The sequence below is a fragment of the Adelges cooleyi genome, unplaced genomic scaffold, assembly GCF_023614345.1.
Source record: "Adelges cooleyi isolate 19-005CV unplaced genomic scaffold, UGA_ACOO_1.1 ACOO_flye_CR_arks_rails_tigmint_CR_PRNA_9, whole genome shotgun sequence".
Taxonomy (NCBI): Eukaryota; Metazoa; Arthropoda; class Insecta; order Hemiptera; family Adelgidae; genus Adelges; species Adelges cooleyi.
The window spans coordinates 11,136,162-11,162,931 of record NW_026096579.1 but is presented as its reverse complement, the minus strand read 5'-3'; the positions used below and the strand labels follow the sequence as shown (position 1 = coordinate 11,162,931).

At 37.7% G+C, this 26,770-nt stretch overlaps 1 protein-coding gene across 1 annotated transcript; it reads left to right on the top strand.

The window, feature by feature from the left end:
• Positions 1-1,086: 1,086 nt before the first annotated feature.
• On the top strand, positions 1,087-25,938 carry LOC126846060 (LIM/homeobox protein Lhx1). The gene is made up of 7 exons (XM_050585164.1): positions 1,087-1,937; positions 7,169-7,373; positions 13,426-13,631; positions 20,370-20,812; positions 23,437-23,713; positions 24,098-24,256; positions 24,748-25,938. Exons 1-7 carry the CDS (start codon positions 1,589-1,591, stop codon positions 24,807-24,809), a joined length of 1,701 nt encoding a protein of 566 aa, XP_050441121.1. The 5' UTR covers positions 1,087-1,588; the 3' UTR covers positions 24,810-25,938.
• The last annotated feature ends 832 nt before the right edge of the window (positions 25,939-26,770 follow it).

Sequence of the window (26,770 nt, the reverse complement as noted above, 5' to 3'; positions counted from 1 at the left end):
TAAACGATAATTAATTTATAACCAGAGCTCACTGCTCAACACTGATGACTAAACCTTATACTACATTATCACTATAGTCGGGTCCTGTAACCAAACCTAATTACGGTCTGGTACTGTCTGAAATGAACCAGACCGACGGTAGCCTGATTATTCGAACCTCTGCCGCCAGCATTAGTGGTGACCGACCGTACATTGGGCATGGAGTATACAATTTAAGTAATGGTTTCCAAATATTTACAAAATTTCAATAAAAGATGGTACGCAAGCATTTAAAAACTACAAAATATTTATAGGGTTTTTTTTAGTGATCACTGTTCACTGTACGTGTATTGTGTACGCATAATTAATTTGTAAAATAGTACGTTTTTTTTACGATCATCGTATAATTTTTTCTCCTACTCTTGCCGTCTTTTACTGGTAGATGAGAAAACTCTGCGAGCATTATTTGCTATTTTGTTTTTATTGTGCCTTGAAGATTTGCAGCACGTTACGTCAGAGTGTACCTAATATTAATTCAGTCTTGTAAATATAATAGGAAAAATTAAACAATATGTACATTGCCGTTTCTAGAGGAACCAATGAATTTATGAATGGTTCTTGGTAGCCGTTAATTGATTTACTGTTTGTCAGTGGACTTTGAAGTTATATATATATATATATATATTATACACTGGCGTCAGGCAAACTCAAATCAACAATATACAGGCTGAGAAGTGCGAAATGGAAAATAAAGAGTTTGCAGTAATGTCTGTCGGGAGAAAAGAGATGAGCGTCGTCAGCGGACGTCTGCTGAGGAGTGGAAAACGGAGGAAAAATACCAGGGAAGAATAAGGGAAAATATAAGTAGTTTGTGTAGAAAAAGGAGGAGGAAGAGGAGGGAAAAAAATTCAACGACCTACGACGTGGTTTACGCGGCAGTGTGGGCGAGGAGGGTCCGGTGCGGTCGTCGTCGTGACGACGGGCAGCGGCCGTACCCTTTCCTCGCGGCCAGAAGGCGTGCCGAACGGGGCGTCGTTCGGGCACCGTCGTCCAATGGCACTTTCGGTCCCACCTCCGTCACCGCGGTCGAGCCGCCACCGCGATCAGAGCACCGGTCGCCGGTTCGTGATGCTCGCCAGTGTTCGGTTTCCGGCTTTTCCTATCGGTCGAATACTGCGTTCGCCCGCGCGTTCCCGTGTCCGCAGCACACTCAATAAACCCTAAATACAACTACCCTCGTATCGCGAACGGAAAAACAACGTCGTTTCGCGGTTCATTTATATAATTTTCGCTGTGTCCATCGCGTTTAGTGCCGTCGTCGCGAAAGTGTGATCGCCGTAAAATCTAAAATTTTTCGCGAAAAACAATAACCCGAGTGCGCTGTATATGACATTCAGGATTATACAAAAAGTGGACACCCGAAACTGCAGCAGCGGCGGACTCAGCGACAGCGATTGGAGGCCGCGTTGATCGTCGTCACCGTTCTGGGCACCGGTTGACTACAGCCATCACGACGCCAGTGGGTCAGGACGCCGCAGGGGCGGTGCACCAGCCGCCTTATGCCCGAAGCTGCCGTATCCGTCCGACGCAGGTTGGCGGCGGCGGCCACATGGCCACTTCGTCGTTGGCCACTACGTTCGGCTTGCAGTTTTACCCGGACGAGACTCCCGGGCAAGGAGGCGCGACCGACCCGCTAGCCGCCAGACCACCGGTGGCCGGACTGCCCGGCCAATCGTCCATTACCGGTTCGTCACAGTCGTCTCCTTCGTCCGTGGCCGCAGCGGCAGCGGCCGCCGCAGCCGCAGCCGCAGCAGCCGCGGCTACTGTGCAATCGTCCCAGCAGCCTATGTACACCACGTCGGCCACCAACAGGAGCACGTCGCCGCTGAACCCTCAGAACCACTTGGCTACCCATCCGTTCCACATGTCGTTCCCGGTAACGCAGACCCATAACATAAGTAAGTACACAAGCGCTTAAAGCGCAATATCTAACTTGCTTATAATATAGTGATACCCGTATAATGTTCTGTACTATTCAATGTATATTCACACACACAATATTTAACGAACCGTGTTTCTCGTGCCGCGTCTCTGGTCAATGTAGTTTTTGTGTCCCACGATGTCCGTCTCCTCTTTTAAAAGAAATAATAATAATAAAAAAAGACACGTCTAACCGAGTGAAATAAAAACTGTATAGTAATAATAAGACGACCACCGTATACATATACGATATACATGCATATAATATAGTGATAGTGTATATGCAGACGTCGAATTGTCAGTCATGCATGTCAAAACGAGGAGAATCTGTTAACAAAAAAAAAAAAAAATATGACGTTTACCTATACGTGTTTAGTAGTAATTTTGTTATTGTGTGTGTGTGAGTACATGTGTATGATATACTGAAGGACAGACGACTCGAGTCGTTGGTACCGCAGGTGGCGACTACAGTATACGCGTCAATATAAAAGTATACACACGTCCTACGTTAAAACACGCGCTATTATTAAAAAAATAAAAATAAAGAAGGCAAAAATTAGCCTGAAGAAATATTATATAGTGTCTATACTTGCGGTTAGTAGCTCTATGGGTTACTACAGCTTAGAGCTTGTTCAATAAAAAAACATTAGATTAAACTTTAAATCAAAATAAATTCAATTGCTCGTTACAAGAAAATTACGGTCATAATAGGAAATAATAATATACACCTATATACAAATTAAAATAAACCGCGTTTTATATTAACCACACCGAATTGATAAAATACATTCAATTTTTCATGAAAAATATCGTACTTTGTGGATACGCGAGAAGTGGCACCAAGTAAAACATAGTGTCAAAGTATCGCTTAAAAGTTGTTATTATACATCTATACTTAGATTTTATCACATTGTTTAGACAAGACGTAGGTAATATTTATATGTATAGGACATAGGTACTTCTAGTTTTAGGATTCAATTAGATAGGTTAAATTAATGTTCTTCAAACGATCTAGAATCAAATTTAATAGTTTCGATATAAATGGTCAGTTATTATACACCTAGTTGTAATACTTGTATTAATTGGTGCATTATACTTTTTTAACTACTACTTTTTTAACTATTGACAATAACAGATGTTATGTTGTTCGAGTTTGGTTTTGCTATTCACTGTAGGTACTATAATTTATACAGTTTTATAGAGGATTTGTAATGAAAATAATTCCTATTTGTTTTAACGAACTTTTTCAATAACTTTAATCTACTCCTCCTATCTTACTCTGTATAAACTATTAATTTGAAATATTTTTAAAATTTATCAAATTTTAACACTCAAAATCGATTATTTTATGTTCAACAATTATATATTCATATTTTGCGCAAAATCATGCCTAATTATTTCCTATTTTACTATTTAGTTTTATTTCTATTATTTTATTTTAGTTAAATAATGTAACTAGGTACAAGGCATGACCCCGTCTTTTGCACATTCTACAATATTAAGTATTTGTTGGGTTATGGGGTGTATCAAATAATTAAATAAAAAAATATATACACAGTTAAATCAACTATTATTTTATTTTCGTGTAAATGTCTTTAATAGTCTTTGTTTTCTGTAACTTATGTTCTCTAACTCTATAAATATCAAATCTATATTACGAATCTCTGTTTTCAAATATTTGTATCTACATAATGTGTATGGGGATACACATTATAGCATCTATTTGTATTTACAATATTCAATTTCTCAAATATATGCACTGAGTATAGTAAACGTACCCTTATAGAAGACGCAGATTGACGCGTGCTTTATGTACACCTACATAATATATAATATACCATTCTATATATATATATATAGTAATGGGTAAATGTGTGTTTATAATATATATATATATATATATATATATATATATATATACATACAATAGATTTTCCAAAAACACGACGGCATTCCAAAAGGCACGTCACCGTAACATGACTGAGAATAATTTTTGAGGTTTTGTTTTGAGGGGTTTTTTTTCTTCTTCGTTTTTCCATGATTTTTGTCGCTTGCCGCGGGTTAACAACGGGTAACTCGTGCGTAACTTCGTGTGTACGAGCGGCGTGGAGTATGTAAGTATAAAAAAAAAAAAAAACAAAAAAATCAAAAATAAGAAATGAAAAAAAAAAGGTGTGGTCATCGCGCGCCGCGACCAGTTTGTTTTTTGTACAATGTACTCTGTCGTATGATCGGAAAACAAGAACAGGATCGGGTATAATCATAATATTATTATATATATATATATAAGCAGTCAGTAGTTCTCCTCGTGCTTCGTGATGTCCTCCGTTGTGGCTGCAGAAGAGACCCGAAGTAAGCACGCGTAACGTTCGGCTCGTGGCCGTATTCGTTCCGGTCCATCGGACTTAACTCGATAGACGATTTTTTTTACTCATCCTAATAACACATACGCATATGCTACACGCCGACGTGTGTAGTACATTGGTTGGTCGACGCACGTGGAAATCCTACAAAAGGAACGCGTCGATAATCTTAAGTAGACGGGCTAAGGCCTGTCTCAAGCTTGAGGGACGTGGATCTTTACGCGAGTAGGTATATCAATCGGAAATTCCCAATGGCACATCCAGATTCACATGCCCAAATCATGATACCCACCTATGTGTATGTTTAAACTCGCCAGTGTTTAGAGATAAGTACAGTTGAGAGACTTTCAAGACATTTATATATATATATTGGAGAATCGTACATTCAAGCTCCAATATAGAAAAGAATAAAGATGCTTCAAATTAATGGCGTTTGGTTTCTAGATATTCTGTAGAAAAAAAAGTTCAAGTTAAGCTACGGTTTCATAATAAATAATAATTTGAAAAACTACATAAGTTATAAAAAATAAACCGGTTATCGAAAAAGGTACAAAAAAAGAAACGAGTGTCTTAATTATATCATTCTACAGATAGGCAAAGTACAAACTCAACTTTTTATGGGTCATAAAAATTATTTTGACCATTTTTTCAAAAATATATCATTGACAAATACAAAATGTTAAATATAAATTGCTAGAAAAATCGATTGAATCTTGATATTGTTCTGGTTACTATTAAAAATAAATATTCGGTTAGGATAGCACTTAAAATATCATGATTAAACACAGCTCCGGTAGCCCATGTCCAACTTAAACACATGTTCAAAGGTATTACTGAAAATCTGTAAATTAATTTTATAAACAAATTGCCTTTTGATTTAAACGTAATTGACCGAATTTACTAGGTATATTTTATATTTTTATTTCAAATTATTGTTAATTCAATCATATTGTCTAAACACTGTTCGAACCAATTTTATTTGCCTATATTATTATACTAGTAAAACTCAAAGCTAATGCGTTTTGTGCTGCCATCGCTCATGAATGAAGAAAACATATTATTATATCCGTCTTAGGGTATACTGCAACGTGTAAGCGTTTATTATGCCAGAAAACTTATCGATTATCGTCGGCTTGATGACTTAGGCTTTTTGGAGACGGCACAACACTTGGGTCCACTACTAATGCTATACATGTACAATAGCGCATTATATTATTAGTTATTACTATAGTCACCTATTAGCACCACGTATCCAATAGCGTCAATCGTAAAATTTAGCAACGGCGGTTTAGGTATTATTTACCTGGACGCTAAAAACGATAACTATTATTTATTACTATTATAGATGATTATATGAGCTATATAGTTATATAGCTACTGCCAAAGTATAGCGAATTAAGAAAAGGATCACAGTTACCTCGCAATAGTTTCGCTTGGGTTATAATATCATTTATAATATATACAGGGTGTCTCACGCTGTTATTATATTTATAAATAATTTACACTTTACCTATAAAGGCTTGTCAACTTAAAGGGATTCATTCATTTTCTCAAAAAATAATTGGAATTTCATATTTTTTCTTTTACCACATTATAAACTTTTAACATTTTTTATCTCTTTTGATATTTTCCAGAGCGCTATCAACTTAAATGGTAACACACTGATTAACTTTTTAAATCAAGAATAATTTCATGTGGATCGTTTTCAGATGTATCCATATAATATTTCAGTCCGTGAAAGCTTTAACACGTTCAAATGAATAATTTCTTTAAAGTCAGGACGGGAAGTGCGGTTGAGTAATGCACGCATTTTATTATAACACCTTAGTACACTACACTATTCCTCGTCTCTAAACTTTCTTAACTTTAATAATTTTAAAAGTACCAAATTTTATTTCAAAACTAGTTATTGACCAGTAAAAATAATTGTCACTAAATTGTTCTTGATTTAAAATGTTAATAAAATATAAACGTTTTATAATTTAAGTTTCAAAGCTCGTTATAACGCTCTGATAACCATCAAAAGAGATCAGGCAATTTAAAAAAAAAGCACAAACAAAAATGTCTTCAAAAAGAAAAAAAGTATGAAGCATGAAAAACTAGATTATATGTATATAATCAACATAATAATGATAATATTGAAATATGTATCTACATATTTAGGTACTATATGTATAGTATTTATAAGTATAATGCGCGACCGGACTAAGATTCTGCAGCAAACGATGGCGATTTTTTCTTATGTATTTTATTTTTCTCGCTGTTATATATAATATGTACACGGTCGCGTTGGAAAACTGGAGCATGGCGAACGTGTCATTGAACGTGAGCGTGTGTATGTATATACCTATACGGTCTGTCAAAATTACTGTATATAATATATATATATATATTTCATTATTGCTATTATTATTGTATCTAAAAGGTACGAGACGGTTTGCGGACCGTTGTCCATCTAAAATAACGCATACTATACGTATAGTAAGGACTAGTAACATCAGAATTAACAGTGGGCATTGATATACACAAAGAACAGAAATGTTATATACAACCAATCCTGTAGAGCGGCGCTGACGTTCAAAAAACCTTTAGTGGGACGTTTCTAAAACAAAGAGTTTTCGACATTAATTTTGTCTTGTCAAAAGTCTCAAAAAGTGAAGTTGGTATTATGCCATTTTATACCTAATAGGTACAGACTACGTGTGCTTAACTTTGTGTACACTGAAAGAGGTAAAATGTTGGCTTTATAAACGTTGTGGTTAATATAATAGTGGTTAGAAATCCAACCATATATAACCAAAGGTACTTAAAACTAATGATAATAATGTTTACTATTGTTTTGGCAGGCAGAGGCGGAGGCGGCGGTCGGTGTAGCAGCCTGATGATGAGTTGTGCGGGCTGCGACAAACCCATCATGGATAAGTTCCTTTTGAATGTGCTGGACAGGGCGTGGCACTCGGAGTGCGTTAAATGTGTCGACTGTCACGGCACGCTGTCCGACAAATGCTACAGCAGGGACGGCAAAATCCTATGCAAACCCGACTTTTACAGGTAATACACTGTACCTGATATTCATAAAAAACTAAATTTTAGAAAATACTTATACAATTTCCCATAGACATTATGTTTTGTATAAAGGATATTCCAAAATTGTCGAATACTCCTTCTAATTTATTGTTATTTATCGTTTTCACTCAGTATATTGTATTTATCGGTAAAATTATGTACTTTGGTCCATAGCCATTTAAAAAAATTATATATATATATATATATATATATATATGTATATGTAAAAGAGATTGTGTGCAAAAATCTATCCCCTGGACCAATTTTGGTATCTATATACTTTTCTACGCGTAGTCCGTACAGCCCACGAGTACACAAAAAGTGATCTAAAAAAAACACGTTTATGTGTAATTTAATATATTATTTATAACCGTGCGCAATATAGTTGATACAATAATATAATAGTACATAATAACACCTACGAGAGCGTTAAGCGCACTCACGGACCTGCGATAACTGGTGGGCGGCGTACATAATATGATAGAAATATACTTAACCTATACATATTTTCTTGTAAAGGTTTTTGTTATGCGAGACGTCAAATCGGATTATATCTACATACACACATATATATATGATTCAGAATAGTCTGTGTGTACTGTTTTTGAGCGTGGGGCAATTTCTCTACATAATGTTCAGAACCGTTGGTCGGAAAAGCGGTATTAAACATTTTTTTGTAAGTCCCTGCGATTTTAGGCTTATGATGCGCGTGATGGCAATCAATTCCACAAGACTGTGGTCTGTAGTGGTGCCCCCGATGAATGCAGTGGTACGGGACAAAATGGCGCCGCCGGTTTCTTATTGTACGCGGCCGTGTATAATATAGTCTCTCCCCATTTGTTCGCTTTATACAACACACACACAAACACTTCAGTCTGCGCTGCCGTTATGTGAATACGTGATCGGCCACCATAAAACTGGGCGGCAGTGGTGACGACGCCGTTTTAGATTTGTATATGATTGTTTTTCTCCGGTCGTCGTCAAAGTGAAAAACAAAAAGGAGGGGAAAAAATAATAAAATCGACAAGGAAAGACTTTGTGCGAACATTAAAACCAAAGTCCAATAAAACCTCCATTATACATGTAACAGTACAGTGTATACAACGCGTAATAACGACTTATGTATCTGCATAGTATAGGTAGGTATAGTGGCCGGTGGCGTGTCTGCTCAATTCGGTCGCTATCGGTAAAAAATACAATTGTTTTCAGTTTTAAGACCGCGAGTAATGTCAAAAAACAACCAGCATAGATTATGGTAGAAACTAGACATTTAGGTTGCGGTAATTAATTGGACGTTTATGTTATATGGACATTTTAACCTGGAACCATTTCGCTTGTCATCAGAATCGCAAAAATCATTCACACACACACACATACGCCCATGATCGTGTTAAGTGTGTGTTATGTATTTTATTGTATACATTTCACGTCCCCTCCTCTGTTTGCGTGCAACATATATATATATAATATCGTGTATTGAGGTGTACAATACAAGTTTTCGATAAATGTTATTTTAAAGAGGGCTATTCGTCGGGCGCATCTGCCTTTTTATCCGACGACTGTACCAGATATAATAATAAAATACATCCTATCTATTTTATAATATGCACCGTGCACCGTGTTTGGGCTGTGCTGTTCGCGGGCTGTCGCTTCGGCACAATGCTGCGTATTATTACCACCACGGTATCACATGCATACAGTGATCCCTTTATTATTGTTGTGTGCGTGTATACACGGTTTTGTTATTTTTAACGTCACCGTATAAGCGAAGAGAAAGAGGAGAGACGGCGGTAAAACGGCGGCCGGCTTAAAAAACCTTTCGGTTATTGTTTCGGTGCGGATATAGGGAATGTGATAACATTGTGTGTCGTACATACTATTTTGCGTTTTCGATACACACGGAAATCGTTCGCATATAACGTGCAAAACGCCCTATAGTTATTATATTTGTATGTACCTAAGTAAATAATATAGCGCCTTCGAATCAATTTTGCGAAATGGCGACGGCGCACGTGCTTTATCTGCTTTTCGGTGAACTTTAAATCGTTTATCGCCGCGCGCGCATACTAATGGCGGCCATCGACTTGTCTGTCTCTCGACTCCCTTCTTTTGTTTTTTTTTAATTTGACAAACTTTTATATCGTTCTTACCGGATGTACCGCGTGTACTGTCGCGAAAAGACAATGACTTTACAGCAGCAACGCCGAGAAGGCGAGGAAAGCAATTAACTTAAGGCGATACAGAGTTTATATTTCGGCGCAACTTTCTCGCTAATTTCGCTCTTGACCGAAGCGTTTTTCGCCCAATCGGCTTATTTAATTACATACCGCGTACGACATACGATTGTGCGGTTACATCTATGTATAATATTACATAATAATAGCAATGACAGTTTTACCGCGCTAAAAAAAAAAAAAAAATCTATGCAAAGAGAATACTCAAAATACTCGCGCCAATTATTTTATGCTACACATTAATTTAGCTTCGCAAAAAATGCATAGAATTAATATTATGACCATACATTAAATTACCTATACAAAAATATTTATTTATATTATATAAAGTAATTATTTACTAATTGTATAACTTGCCCTTTTATGTGTTTAAACGATTTTTTTTTTTATTATAAGCTATTATAGTTAATCTTATTGTTGTTATACATAAACGCCGTTTAGTGTTTTTTTTTTACCATTAAAATCCAGCAGAGACGTCCGATTATACCGGGTACCGCATCATTTGTGATTCTCTACACGTTATAACGATGCTCACGTTTTGGCCATACGATTTCAATGCGTTTCAAGTTTATTAAACCTGCCAAGGCGGATAGAAATATGATTTCTACAGAAATACGCGCGCCAATGATCCGTGAAGCTAATAGAAGAAAACACAGAGTACGGTTTTCTTCTCCTTCTTCTCTTATTCGTCCCCACCGTATTCTAAACTAGTACTAACTATAAATATATACAGACACAAGTCACAAACACACGCCTATACATATATGCTTTCCATATACCTACCCAAGCACCGAAGTCTATACAATTTCCTCTTTGGACGCATCCGCGAGACAATTTTTTCGACGGATTTCCGTCATCGCTCCCATTGTTTATCGCCGTGATCATTTTTTTTCTATAGATACAAGTAAAATAATATTACATCCGTTACTTATTTTTTTTTTTTTAAAAAAAGGTTGCTCACTCTTTTTTTTTTATATACTATTGTACGCCTTAAGAACAAACCTTGTAATGGGAAATTGACATTGATAGAAATAAGAATTTGGGGGAAAAAAAAATCAAGAAATAGTACAAAATTCAACAGGGTAGGTGTGTACAGAAAAATAAATAGCTATATGGTATTTCATATTACATATTTATTAGCGTTTTATTAATGAAAATACTAAAGTAGGAGCAGTAAACCGGTAAACGTCGAGAAAGATTGTAATAAACGCAATAATTATAATAAATTGTTGTATACTGTTGAGTTTACTCTGGACTATTCTAATTCCAAAACTCGTTTGCGAAAAGTTGTTGAAAAAAAAATGCGATGAAAATCAAGACTAGCCGTTTCGGACCAAATCGAATAACGTACAATTAATAATTCGCTAAAGCGACAAATAAAAATAAAATATCATGTTTGTACTTAAGAAAACGCGTTTTCGTGTATAATTTGTCCGCTGTTGAAACTATATTCGTGTTTGGTACCTATACTAAGTGCGCCGTCACCGTAATTGTATATAATATTTAACATATTGTTGTACAATGTGTTGGCGTTAAGTCGCCTGCGCTAAATCTTGTTTTATTTTTTTTGCTTAAATGCGCACGTTTTTTGGTTTGTTGGCGGCCAAAGCGCGTTTTAGAGCCGACACATAAGCACATGAAAAACGGTTAGTCGTCCGACCACGAGGACTTTTTTTTGCTTTTTTAATATTATAACATTATTGCAAACGACAAGAATTGTTATTACGTTACTGTGCCGTATGTGCGCCTGGCGCACCTCGCGCGGCTACACACATTATGCACGCCTATATGTTAAATATCGGAGGACTCTATAAAAAAAAAAAAAAATAAAAAAATAAGCAATAATAAAACGGCGTTACAACTTGAATACGTCTTAGTGCTGTTATGATATGCTTTGAGTGCGTTATAAATGATTGTGGAAACGACGACGACGACGACTGTGTGTGAGAAAACATAAAAAAATATAAAAAATACACAACCCGCGGGACGCCCGATAATTTACACGAAATTACCGAGTAAATACCAGTTTTACATCATGGTGTCATTATACACACACACACACGAGAGCCCATGAACGTATTTGATTAATTGTATTATTATTATTACATCGGTACGTGAACGATATTGAATAATAATATGTGACTTTCTCCCTTCCTCGTCGCGTTCAAGTTTATTTATTTATATTGTTTTTTTTTCACTTTTTCTTAGCCGTGATTCGTTTTCAAACACCGTTTGGTCAGTGGTCAGTTTAGTCAGTGGTTTACAACAAAACGATGGGGTTTCATCGGTAGTGTATATTATTTGTACATGCCAGCCCCGCCGCCGTCCACTTGAAGTTTTTTAAGAATTTTCAAGAGTCCGTTAATCGGTTTTTGAACGCGCAATTTGGCCAGAATTGAAAAAACACATGCCATAACATATTCGTTATGCACATTGCATTGGTACACCGCAATTTACTAGTCAAACGGACGATGAAGGCATAAGCTTTGCATTACGCTCAGCCGTTATAACGTGCAACGTTACTTGTGTTATTATTGTAAGAAACCCGTGACGTTTTAAATGTACCAACAAATCGAAAAAGTTCAGACTTTGTACGCGGCGCATGCTTTTAAGAAACCCATTCGGCATTCGCAAACGATTAATAGTTAGGTTTTTTTGGACCTTGGCCATTTTAAATGCGGCGGGTTTCACTCTATAAGTAGTCCAGGTTAGACAAACGTAATCTGTTCAGTTATATTTGGACTATCATAATAAGTTTACCAATTTATAGTTATCTATTATATTATAATAGTGCAAAATACTATATAGAGTTAAGAAAGTTCTCAACCGGGAGACGTTAAACATAGCACCAAGTTTGTGCGGTAGCCGTTCGGGCATATTTTTTAAATATTTAATGTACTTCTTTTTTATTATAGCGCCGGACCTTGTAGGGTATTATATTAATATATACATTGTCGCGGCTGTGTGCAAGCCTATAACGTCGTAGCCCGCGTTCGTAGCACGTTATAACGTCCACATAACACGCATGGACGCCGTGCCCGTGTATAACACTTAAACGGATACCGTGTGTATTATATTATAATGGGTCAAGAGTGGACTTTTTTCGGTCAACTGACACCGCACCGCCAAAGGACCTCGATAATAATAAAAAAAAAAATACTGCTAGCAATAAAATTCGCATTGGCGGCGGCTCGTTCGTTTTCCTAGAAAACAAAGAGAGCGAAAACCCTTTGAGACGATTAATATATATATATATATATAAAAAAAGTTTCCGACTACTCCCGCATATTGTATACGAAAATCTCATATACCGAAGGATATAAAAGTTTTTTTTCTCCTTTTTCTCGGTTCGTTTTTTAAGTCGTCGTAAACACGTCCTCGTCCGAAATATTAAACGCACGCCGCGACCCCGTGACCCCCCCGGTGTCCTTGCGCGGCTTTTCGGCACGACCCGAGTGTGTGTGTGTATGTGCAGTGGACGCCCTGCCGTTTCACGAACTCAAAGAGAAATATTTTTTACGTTATTGTTTCTTTTCATTTCCCCTCCGTACCCCCCCCCCCGTTCCCGCTAACCGATCATAACCTTTCATCGTCTCTCTCTCTCTCTTTTGCTCTACTCGTCTCCTCCTTTTGAACCTGACCGCGTCGCCGCCGAGATGATGAATCGTTTCGGGGCACCACCCTCTTCCAGGTATAATAAAAACATTTCTGTAATAATAATAATAATATTAAATATTATACCAGCGGTATTATGTATGTCTACTACTACGACTAATTTTTACTATATGATCAATTTTTTACAGGAGGTATGGTAAAAAATGTAACGGATGCGCCCAGGGAATTTCGCCCACTGACTTGGTGCGGAAAGCCCGGGATAAAGTGTTCCACCTCAACTGTTTCACGTGCATGATATGCCGGAAACAGTTGTCCACCGGCGAAGAACTGTACGTGCTCGAAGACAACAAGTTCATATGCAAAGAGGATTACATATCCGGCAAGAACGGACAAGGTCAGTAATAAAACGACATAATAATATTATAAGTTATAATGACATAATCCACGGCAGGATGGGGCGCGGTCGTAGAATTAAGAAGTTAATATTGCTTAGATAAGACAAGCAAATCGATAAATTGGGTCTTTTCGTGTATTATTGTACGTTCTATCAAAGTTTTTTTGTTTTGTGTCCCAAAAAACGCGCTTATTATATTTACCTACGGCAGGTTACCAAAGCTTCCGCGCTCTACCACCCTTCTAAACTGATATATTATAATAATATTACACAACCCTCGGCACGCACGTTGGCGGCGGCGGCGGCGACGACAAACCCTTGGCCGCGTACGAGCTCCCCCCTTTCGGCCGTTTTGCACGCATAACTAGATTTCCGTTGATGAGTTTCAAATCGAGTTTCCCAACTATGGAAATGAAGTTCCGGCCTTTGCCCCTACCCACCCTTTGCCCTCCACCGGCGCGCATACACATACAACAACATCCGTCCGAAAACTACAAGCGCAACTCCGGCGGCGTTCGCGTGCGACATTTCAATATTTCATATCAGTTATATAATATACTTATGCACATTCGCGTGTACCTAATTTCGTGTACGAGCTTACGTTATCGCGGGGCGTGGCCTAAGTCTGACAAACGCGGTCGATAGGGTCGACAATTTTCCCAAAGGCAACTGGACATGGGGATTTTGGCCAGGACCCCGTGTTTAATGCGCATAAAAAGCCAAATACCAGCTGCCAATCCAAACAACGACCCCGTCCGAAACCTAACCGAACCACGGGGCTCTTAAACGGCTATACGAGTATAATATTTAAGCTGCAAGTATAGCGCTTGCACGATCTCGTGCGAACCGCTCTTAAGATTCCACTTTCGGATTGCATGTTTCTCGATGCACGGATACGCGTATGTGCGGTAATCGCATTGTGCCGATTCGGCGGCGTGTCCTAGGAAAATTTCGATACACATTTTTGTTTTCGTTTTCCCTCCCTATGTATAGGTTCGGCGAGTTACTTGCACACAATAGGCCACGGTGAGTTAAGTAGGCGCCAGAAATTTCGTTACAGTCTACTACAACGCGTTGGGATACTCTACGCATCGCCACCACCGCCTCGGGTCATTTTTCCAACAAAATATTCTTCGTCGCCTCGCCTGCTCATTGTTGTCCGTCGTTATACTATTATAAATAATATATATAATACCTGTATAAGTATTTGACCGCACCGCGGTAGCCGCATGCGGTGTATACACACATACATATAGGTACACACACACACAGCATATACGGTATATTATATTACTATATTATTATATTGTTCCATTGTTGTTTATGTACGGTCGCGAGTGTATTTGAAAAAAAAAAAAATGAAAAATATGCGTGCATAATGTCGAAATACTGTCGTCGAATAATTCTCCTCGGAGCACTAAGTACTACTCGGCTGTACTCGCCAAAATAGTTTACACTTGCCTATTATGTTATATTTAAGGCGTAGGTACCTTGAAATTTCGGGAAATTTGTCGCGGTCGGAGGTTTATTAACGTGCGAACCTTTTTGGAAATGATGCGATAAGAGAGACGATATTGCGGCCGACACGGGGACGGAAAAGTGTATTAGAATTTTTTGGGTACATAGACTTGATAACATTCCTAGATATCACCGCATTGCTCGATTTTCTTTCGGTGCGAGGGCAACGTTAATTCATCAAACGTCTTGCTGCTCGGTTTGAAAAAGGAAAATTATAATACTATAGAGAACACCGTCGCCGACAAAACGAAACCTGTTTTTTTCTATATGAATATCAACTGGACCGTTTGGCCGACGCCATTTTTTCGGTTAACGATTTTTTTCGGCGGGCGCACGACCCGAGGCGACGGAAAAGTCTCGGCCGGAACCCGAATGCTAATACCGTGGCCAATGGGGGAGCGTGATTCTGCAGCCGTTTTTTTGTTGTACCATTTGGATTTTCACGGTCTTCCGGCTTACCGTTTTCTAATCTACACGAACAGACTACAAGACTATACGTAGAATAGTTAGAATTTACTGTATAAGAGTATACTCGGCTCTCAGATCGCATCCGATTGCATGCATTTATAGATACGATATAGGGAGCGGAGGAGGCGGCAGGTTTTTGATGTCTGTGCGAGCACATAATGATTTATAACCGGTTGTCAAACTTTTTATACACGAGAACACTCACACGCACACACCGTATGGAAAGATCAACAGATGAAAAATGTTTTACCGGTCCGCGCGAAAGACGATTAATTATATCATCGGCTTATGATAGTACGCACAATATGTTCCACAACGTTTTTCGGGGATGAAGACACCTAAAAAATATTATAAAAAAATTAATCAATTATCTATCTTCTCCGCTGGCGATCGCAGGTTACATAAATGCCGGACGCTATATTTTCAGACTGAATACAAAGTACAAGCTTTTTTTTTATTAATTTATATAACTTTTACTAGCATGTGGTTTGTTCGAGCTATGAACAACACTGCGACAATCATTCCCAGCGGACAGTATGTAGACAATTACTTTATATAATAACAGACAACAGCTATATATAAATATGTTTATAAATGATCGTTAAGTATGTAAAAAACGTCGGCTGGCGAGATGACCTCTTCTGGTCTGTGTCTGACGGGCAACGTCAAAATCGCGAAACGCCCGGCAGGCGGCTCTGGCGGATAGAAGAGTCGTGCTGGCTTGTGACGGAGGCAGATATTCGCCACGGGGAGCCCATGCGTTTGCCTTTTTACCGCCGCCGCCCGTCCACACAGCGGGCGGTTATGTCTTCCCGTCCCTGAGACGCCCACTATGTATATATACTTATATACCTGTGTATAAGAATTGCCTAAGCGGTGATTGTGGAATCCTTTCGCTACGACGACGGGTGGATCCCGCTAAAATATTATCTACTACGAGTACCGTTTTAAATGTGTTTGTAAATCGGTATGATATAAAGAATACCGAAATTAAAAAACAATAAGGTGACGATTAGCCATCATTTTTTTAATTTACAAAGACGACAATTTTTTTTGTTTATCTGTAGACCGACTACATAAATAAATCCGTCCGGTAGTTAAAGCCTTTTTCTGGGATCTAGATAGAAAAAAATATCTATAGTAAAAACAATTTACTTATTCTCAGCTCCGCCGCAAAGTTTAAGTAATTTTAGTTTGGTTGTTTCGAATGAAATGCCAATTTTAAAAAGTTATTATACTTTGACAATTATTTAATAACTGAATCTAGTTTAACCTAACCTAACTCGTTCGCTAGTTTGATTTCAATCGACATTGTACGGCATAGTACAATCCGTACAATTATTAAGAATAGGTGTACGCGTCTCATCTTGTGGAATAGACGCAAAGCGAAGAAAAAAAACACATCTTCGATTGTATTCTTAACGCATTGGCCATATTGAAATATGGTAAGAAGTCGCTCGGGGCTGGGCGGGGAGAAGAAAATACACTCGAAAGGGCTAAAATAATAATACTACAATATTATAAATAAAAACCGCTATAAACAATGACACCGGCCCCGCGGGTTATTACTTATTACATATATAGACATATATACACATACATTATTATATTTTAATATGTATGGTAATTCCGTTGTTTGCGGCGCGGCGTTTCGTTAGGGTTAATTATTATTGTATAATATACCTTGGGCACGTTAATATTGTAAATAGTGTAATATATTATATTCCGGGCTAAGGTGTGAAAGCGACACCCGAGTGCCTGTCCATAGAAGTTTTATTTAGGAGTTCTTCGTGAGAGGCGCGCGTGCTAAGCCAACCACGCCGTCCGTGTGCGCCTCCAATTATCGCTGTGTTTGTATGCTTTTGACGGCAAGTCTTAAGCCGGGTCCGCACCAGGAAACAAAACACAAGAGTCGATCGAGTGAAGGGCGACTGTGAAATAAAGAAAATATCGCCGAGCACGTTTGCCGGGTCTGTTTGAATTGGAAATCGAAGTCGGGGAGAGAGGGTTCTAAAGATAAAATATTCCTTCCATATTGGCGTTTTCGATGGTTTCGTTCGCACGGACCGAATGTCGGACGAGATGAAGACATTATGCATGTTGTGTAGTAAATTGCAGACGATAAAAGTAAAACAAAAAAAAAACTAGGTTAGTAATTAAAGTAGTAAGTAGTCGCTAATAGCGACCCAGTATAATGTTACACGGAGCGAAAAAGTTTTTCAAACAAAAAAAACTCTGTCTCCTCCCTTGTGTTCTGCTAGTTAAATAATTGTGTATAATATTAAAATCGAGTCCGTACACTGATCGTAAATTCGTCAACGACACAATAATAATAATATTTGTATTATGTATGTAACTAGACGTGTAAAAAAAAAAAACAAAAACTGTCTTGAAGATTGTGTATAAGTGCGCACGCATACGCACTATATTATAATATATTACACTATATGTACCGTACACATACCTAGTGGGCATGCTATATTGCTGCTTTTTTTTTACTTTTGTTCTGCAGCGGTGGTCGAGGCGGTGGCGGAATGAATATAATAAACGAGGAATTCGAAAATAGTTATAATTCATACGGGTTATGTGTATTTTTCACACGTTTCCCCTCTTCCGCCTTGTCGCTTATGCCCTATTGGCAACACGGGCTGAGTTTGGCACGACCGCCGTTGCTCATATATATATATATATATACATGTATAATATAATGTTTAAGACGGCTCCCGCTCAGGATCTCGTCGTTTGTGTGTGTGCGCGAGGAAAATCGTAAACTCGACGTTTCGATGGTTCGAAACAAATCCGACGTCTGTTCGACGGTGATAATGTCATTATATTTCATATACATATGCATATATATATTGTATATATATATATATATAAAATATGTACAGTACGGGAGCGTTTCAAGGGGACCGCCGTCGCCGACACACGAGAGAGGCAAACAAAAAATGAGTATTCTCGGACACACACACACACACACATATATTTATATATATATATATACATACTTACTTTAAATAAAAAATAAAAAATCATAAAAAAAAGCCGAACACCTTAAGACGGGTCGTAAAAATTGACAGGTATTCCGCCGGTGGTTTTCTTGGTCACTCGGTTGTTTTTTATTTCATTTTTTTACCTATTCGTTTCACCGTCCGCGCATATGATATTATTTATGCATGTATATTGTATATATGTACACGTGTATACGTCCCTCGTAGGCATAAATTATGTAAAAAATTCGTGTTATATGTAAATACGCGCGCGCCTTTTTGACGGGCCGAAGACTCCGGCCGGTCTGGGACGACGGTCATAAAAGAAGGAAGAAAAAAAAATCCTTTTAAAAAATACTATATCTATATATATATGTGTGTGTGTGTGTATTATACAAATCGCCTTTATGTATCAGCTGCGCGCCACTCGGGCGTATATCATAACAATCATATTTATGCCGAAAACCTATACTCGGTTATTATACGGCAGCTTGTAAAATAACCCGAAAAGACAGTAATAGCTCGGCTTCCAGTATTTTACTTTATATATTATATGCGGCTGTATATAGGTTTACACGTGTACTTAAATGTATGTTTTTTTTTTACGATTGATATAATCCTTTATATATATAAATATATATTTCTCTCTGGACCCTATGTCGTTCGTTTTAATATTATTTTTATCTACCCGACTAATTTATGTCGCGAGACTTTTGTACGAGAAAATGTACACAGGCACGCACACACCTTATTGTCATAAAAAATTGAAGCAAAAATAATAATCTCATCGTTTCCTTATCGCTATCATATAAGTAAATAATAATAATTTAATCATCGACCGACTAAACCAGTAACAAGTTTAAGAGTACGGACTTATTTGTTATAGCCTATTTCGTGACCTAACTTAGTTATTCTAACTGTACATTTATTGTCTATACTAACCATAATAATTATAGTAGAGTGTAGACTTGACTATATAAATATGTTTTTTTCCCGTCTATCAACCTATTTATGAATTAGATATATGCATGAAAAAATTAGTTTACAGATCATATCATGTTCAGAAGGGTAGTACATAAATACAAGAGGGGGAGCGATTGGATTCCTGATGGGATTTTCGTCATCAATATCCACACCAAAACCCCCCTCACCACAACCGCATTGTTTGCACAGGGTATATACCGTATTATATATAGTCCCTATGTAACCAACCATCCCGTATATAGAGCTCCGAGATGAGCTAACAATGAGTTTTCCATAAGCGGCATCTCTGGGACGTATATAATATATCTATATATGTACAACGTACATGTACATATCTCACTGTATACATTTGTGTACAGTGAACACATATATATCCCGAGGGCGCGAATGGGTAATCGAGTTTGATTCCTGAACAAATATTGTCATAAGGGGGTTGGTCCTTGCCGTCGTATACCTTCGGCGAGTCGCCGGTTCGCATAGATGTGTACAGGAGAGGAAACAAGCGGCGCGTGTAGACCCTTGGGCGGATGTTTTGTGTGTTTGTGTATACATAAAGTGAGAGCAAGCTCTGACGCCTCCGCCTCCAGATATTTATACACGACCGACTTGGCAGCACAGTGTATAATCAATTATTATTTTCTAAACAAAACGGTTATTACGAGGGTCAGCCCGCCCTCGTTTCTTTTGGCGATTATTATTATGTTTTAAAGACTGTAGGCCGACCAACCCCAAACCCTGTACTAACTATATAACGGTTTCTTTTTTTTTTTGTTTACAGGCGTCGATTCGCTACCGTATTCGGGTTCGGAGGACGAGGAAGACGACGAGACCAACTCGATACCGTCGACCAAACACCATCACATCGGCGGTCTACACGGGCCCGGTGGTCCTGGGTCGATAATGCCGCCGACCACGCCTGAAGCCAACAACAACTCGCTGTCGGCCGGGGACCTGCAAGCGCCGCACTCGGGCATGGATCTCAAGGAGGACTCCGAAGACCAGGGATCGTTGGACGGCGATCCGGAGACCCGGGACAGCCAGACGGAGAACAAGTCGCCGGACGACGGCAATTCCGGATCGAAGAGACGCGGGCCCAGGACCACGATCAAAGCGAAACAGCTGGAGATACTGAAAACCGCGTTCTCGCAGACGCCCAAGCCGACCAGGCACATCCGCGAACAGCTAGCCAAAGAGACCAGCTTACCCATGCGAGTCATACAGGTAATTGATCACTATTGTATTTACAGTTTCGATCAGACTCCCTGTCGTAGGGCTTACCGACTCCCTTGTCAACAATTTCGGTTAGGTAAGAATGTAACATAATTTTGTCGCACCTTCTACTGGAAACGAGCATCCTAAAGGCTGCGACGATACGCGTTTTCTATCCGTTATTATAGTAGTGCAATTTGGGAGCTCTGCAGCTGACAGTGTTATTTTTATGGATTTCCAAGAGACTCGTGATAAATGAACGGGTAAAAAAATAATAACACATAAAGCCGATTTTCGTTCCGACACATTTACGGAACGTTTAATCCGGGATCCGAAGGATTTTACACGTTATATGTATAATGTTTATATATACACACAACGCTCTTGGAAACCTCCCGCATTTTTAATATATATTATACAGAACGTATAATAACTTAATAGATTAACACGTCGGCGGCGGCGCGTTCCGCGTCGGATCCCTCGTCAAAAAACCGTGCGATTTTTTAATTACATATTCTTCATTTCTTTAAGCGGCCAACGCGCTGTGTCGTGTACGTCTCTCTCTCTCTCAGTTTTTTTTTTAACTTTGTCGCTCTTACGGTTATCAGCACGTCGGATATTTCGTTCTGCGCTTTTTTCCGTCCCACTATAATGCTGAAGAATCGCCAACGGAATAGTAACAACAATAAAAGTAATCGAAGAAAAAAAAGACTCGACTCGAAACGGACATCGGCAGGAGTCACATTTTGTTCTGTGCTCACTTATACATATTATATATTGTTACTAGCGAAGCTATAGTATACGTTATATGGTTATAAATTCATACGAAATCCCGAGGTTGAAAGGTTAACGTCCAAGTACTAAAATTGTATCAAATCGGTCGGCTTAAAACTGTATAAACTTGCTTAGGGTTAGACACTGCGAAATCCGTTATCCCAGCGGTACAAATGTTATAAAGATGAAACAACTTTTTCATCTGGTTTGACAAATGTTTCTATTTTTTTTCCCAGCAGCGACAAAATACGGTAGACGTCTTAAAGTTTAGTTTACATCGTAGATTCTCGTTAATCACATTACTTCGGTAAAACTTTCCATTTGCGGATACTGTTGCCTTAATTAAAATTAAATGTATTTTGTTGTTTTTTTACCTTTTCGAGTATCTCTGTGGTCACGTTTCATGTGTGTGTGTGTGTAATATGACAAAGACTTTACCTACTCGCCATATTCCTTTTTTTTTTTTTCATTTACGTTTGTACATCAATTATATTGTTGTTATTATTATTGTCTGGATTGCATCGAGGAGGTCTCATACTGTGGTTAGTGAGTGTGTGTGTGTGTTCATATATCGGTATACTGTATACTAAAACGTTATGTGGCGACCACACTGCGACCGGGGTTGTGGTCGTGCGCCGAGAGCGGTATGGAATAAAACAAAAAGCTGTGCAGGTACAGTGGTGTTTAAGGTCACAACAGCGGCCGGTAGAGAGTTATTTTTTTTCCTTTACGGCGACCATAGTACCCGCCGACGATATATATATAGTGGTTTACGATCGATCATCAATCAAACGCGTTTAGTTAGCCGTCCCCCGTGAACGTACTTACCGGAGCCGAGCGAAAGAAAAATCATTAAAAACGCATTAGAGGCCCGCGCGCGCGGAATTGAGTATTTTTTGGTTTTTGATTTTTTTTGTTTTTTGTTTCTCGTGCCTGTCGACTCCGAATCCGTTGTGATTTTTTATTTTTATTTTTTCAATACATATATTACAATATAGTTAATATAAATATAATGTTACTCTAACTAATATGTACCTAACTCATTTACGTTGCCGTGCGGCCGGCGAGAATTATCAATTTTAAACGATTAAATAATAATAAAAAAATATATATATATGCGCATAATATAAACTATAATATTATCTATTTGTACATACGAATGCACAATATTATTGCATTATTATAATAGATTTATGTACATGAGTTGGACGTGTGAGCGGATGCAACCGGTTTTCGGGACGAGTTTCGACGGATACAAACGATAAGTGCACTACTCTGCTTCGACCGTGTTCATATATATATGCATTTAATTGCAGTTAAACTACATGACGTATCGTACTTATAAACGTATTCGTTGCAAATAATAACGTCACACAGGAAATAATTTGTAAATATACGCTTCGTGTACTCGGAAATATTCAAACGAACCGCGCGTTGGGTAAGGTCAAGGAAGAGAAATGCTTGTTATAACTAATATTTGTAATAACAGTCGGTCGACGTGGCAGTGTCAAATAAATGCCGGGAAAGAATCTCAAATAATTAATGGTATTAAAAGTATACATTTTTAGATAACCGAAAATCGTATATTGTAAATGCGAAAGTTTGTGTGTTTGTTACTCAATCACGCCATAACGGCTGAACGGATTCGGGCGGACCTTGATTGATAGTCTTGTCTTGGATTAGCACATAGGCTAATTTTTATCCCGAAATGATGCTCCTTAGGAAATAATAATTTAGATTAAATTACGCAGGCGTGCGTGCGTCCTTCAATCAGAATGATAGTACAAAGTGTCAACGGTTTTTCAATTATAGTGGAACTTTATTTTCACACATTTTCATACTATGTGTTATTTTGGTTTCAGGTGTGGTTCCAGAACAAGAGAAGCAAGGAGCGTCGGCTAAAGCAGCTGACGTCCATGGGACGAGGACCCTTCTACGGCGGAGCGCGCAAGATGCGCGGATTTCCCCTGAACATGAGTCCCGGGTCTCTGGATGACCAACAACCCGGATTTCCTTACTTTGCCGGTTCGGCCGAGGTCAAATTTGAGTTTGGCTACGGTCCTGGTTCGTTCCATCCCGACTTTTTCGGACACCACGGACCACACCCGGGCGGACCCGGAGGACCTTTCGGACACCCCGGTAAGTCTTCAAATATATTATATACCAATAAAAAACAGGCCTCCGTTTTAGACAGCTTTCACTGTATATGTAATGTATATTATTCAGCCATAATTTACCCTATTTAGAATAATATTTATATCACCAAATGTTAGGGTTTTGACTTTGTCTTTGATATTGTCGCGTTAGTTTGTTAATAGCGATTTTATTTTTAGCTTCAATTCAAAACTACTACCTTATTTATTTTTCAAATTGAATTAATTGGTTGTTATCACACCGAGACTATTAGGATTTTTTTATATTAAGCCATATAATTAACATTTGGTATTCCGTTGAATATGCTAGTGTGTTATCATACATAAAAACCGTTTTCTTATGCGTCGTGTCCGTCTGTTGTGTGCGCAGGTGGCATGGATTCTAACCCTATGTCCGGTATGGGGCCGGATTACCCGGGAATGGGTCAAGACGCCCCGCCCGGCTTCATCAACCAGCAACAGTCAGCCAACGACCAACAACTCGTGTCCCAAAGGCCGGGCAGTCCGTCGGAGTTTATGGGCTCTCAAGGCGAGTATTTAACAACAAAAATAAAATGTTTATAGATCCTATAACGATTATATTAATTAGTTTATATGGGCGATTGAGTAGCGACATTTTTAAAGTTTTTTTTTACAGAAAGACGAGTACTTGTGTTTAGTAGCAAATCGATCAAAATAAAATCAATCGCATAAAAAGCAAAACCGCCCATCTCATTTTATTCCAACTTTACAAGAGAACATAAAAAAGAGATTTAATTAATATTCAATAACATTATTATTAGACATGTTATTAATTACATCTGATTAGCGAATTTTCATTAATCAGTAGATTCCTCGCGAAATTTAAAACAGTGCTGCTAGTTCAATTCGGTGAAAATGTGAGAAAAATATAGTGTTGCTTCTGCCATGATGTAGTAGATAGTATAAGACGAGTGTGGTATTAGGCCGACCTCAATTTTGTGATCTAGAAGAACCGATTCGAGGCCTTTTTCATAACTTCTTCGTTTGTTTTGTTTATAGGTGGAAGCAGTAGCGGTTTTTCGGATGCACCAAACTTGCAGAGCGAAGGCTTGGTCTGGTGATAGCAAAATAATCTATAGTCAATTATTGTCCGCCCGCACAATAATTATTGCCAACGTTATGATTTCAAATTTGCCGGTAAAATTCTCGTCACAGAACCATGTGATTATTATTAAAAAACACACTATGTTAAGTCATTGCCTGCCGGCCTAGAGGTAAATCGCACAACGATAACAATGTAATAGTACTAATTGTCAGAATAAAAAAACAAACCGTGCCATAACGTCATCACGAAAGCTGTAATATTTTTTATTAAATATTATTATTATTATTGTTATCGACAATTTTAATTTTAATTTTAACATTATATTTTGTTATTGAATACATCACAAGAACACATAGACAAACGAACGAGCACCATACATAATATTATGTACGAATTGAGCGATGAATAATTTATTGTTATAATTAATAAATAAATTATATATATATATATATTTATATCAATAATAATATACCTACTTGACGATTGTGTGTAGGATAGACTATAAAAAAAAATATATATATAATATAATACACTATAAAACTTTTTTTACAAACCACTTGCTTTCTGGTCTGTGTATAAAAATTGTATAAATAAAAAAATATACACCAGGAATCACTGAATCGATCGACAAATCGAAAAAATAATAATATTGGAAACGGTACTCGATTTCGTTTGTATTAGATCTCGATAAGTGACGAGTATAGCTTTTTATTGTAATACCAGCGTAAAAGAATTATAAACTATAGTAAAAATTACACTTTACATAGTTTATGTATATATTATATAACTTTGAATACTACATCCGGGAATTTTTTATAAAATATTCGTGAAAAAAAAAATTCATATTTCGTCCCACGTGTAAAAATTGTAATGAAACAAATGATAATTCCCAAAATTATATATGTATTTGTCATACCGTAATATGTTATTACTACTCTATTTTATATGTATAAAATGTGTATACTTGCATAAAAAGTGTTTCTTTGTATTCGTCCGCCAAATGTATGTAAACGGAAAATGTACATTTTTTTTTAGATTTACGGCAAAAAATGTTATTGTTTTTACTATTGTCCCAAAGTTGAAATTAATTTTTCCTTCTTTTTTTTTTGTTGTTATTGTATATCTATGTTCCCTATGATCATCAAAACCTGTCTGTTGTATATATATATAAAAAAAATAAATATATATAACTCTGTTGTCATTATCTCATCAAATTAACGTTTATTATTTGTATTTATTTGTCCTACCTACACGATATCCCTTCGAAATATAGAATAAAAAAACATTATATTTACTGATGAACAAAAAAAAAAAGAAATTTAATTGACATTTGACGGAAACGTCTGTCTCGGACGCACGGATGAGTTTGTGGGACATTATTGCTTTGCACGCAATTTGTCTACTTGGCGATTGACAAATAAACAAAATCAACTCCGATGGACGGCCTGGACACAAAAAAAAAAAAGTACAGACAAATTAGGTGTATTCGATTAGTTTCAAAATATAAACCCAATAATAGAGCATAATATATGTCGTGTGCGCTCTTCGTTGTATTAATATTATATTAATATAATATGACTGTCGTGGGCGCGAGGTCAGAGGGCGTCAAGTGTCACCGCCTCCCCCGCCGATTGCATTATAACAGTCGTACACAACACAAACCGGCACTCGTCAAAAATAATAACAACAACAATAACGGTAATGATGGTAATCGTGGCGACCAATTTGCGTGTAAATAATAAATAATTACCCGCCTACAACGCAATTGCCATAATTGATTAGCTCCGGCTAACTGTGCCACATAATTTGTTCACCCTCGGACGGTATTATATTGTGTGCTGTTTTTTATTATTATTCGCCCCTTTCGATTCCGTCAATTTGTCAGTCACCGCGCTAACCGACCGGCCGTTAGATGATGATTATAATAAAAAATTCATGGCATATTAATATAACAAGCCCGCTATACTCGACGAGATA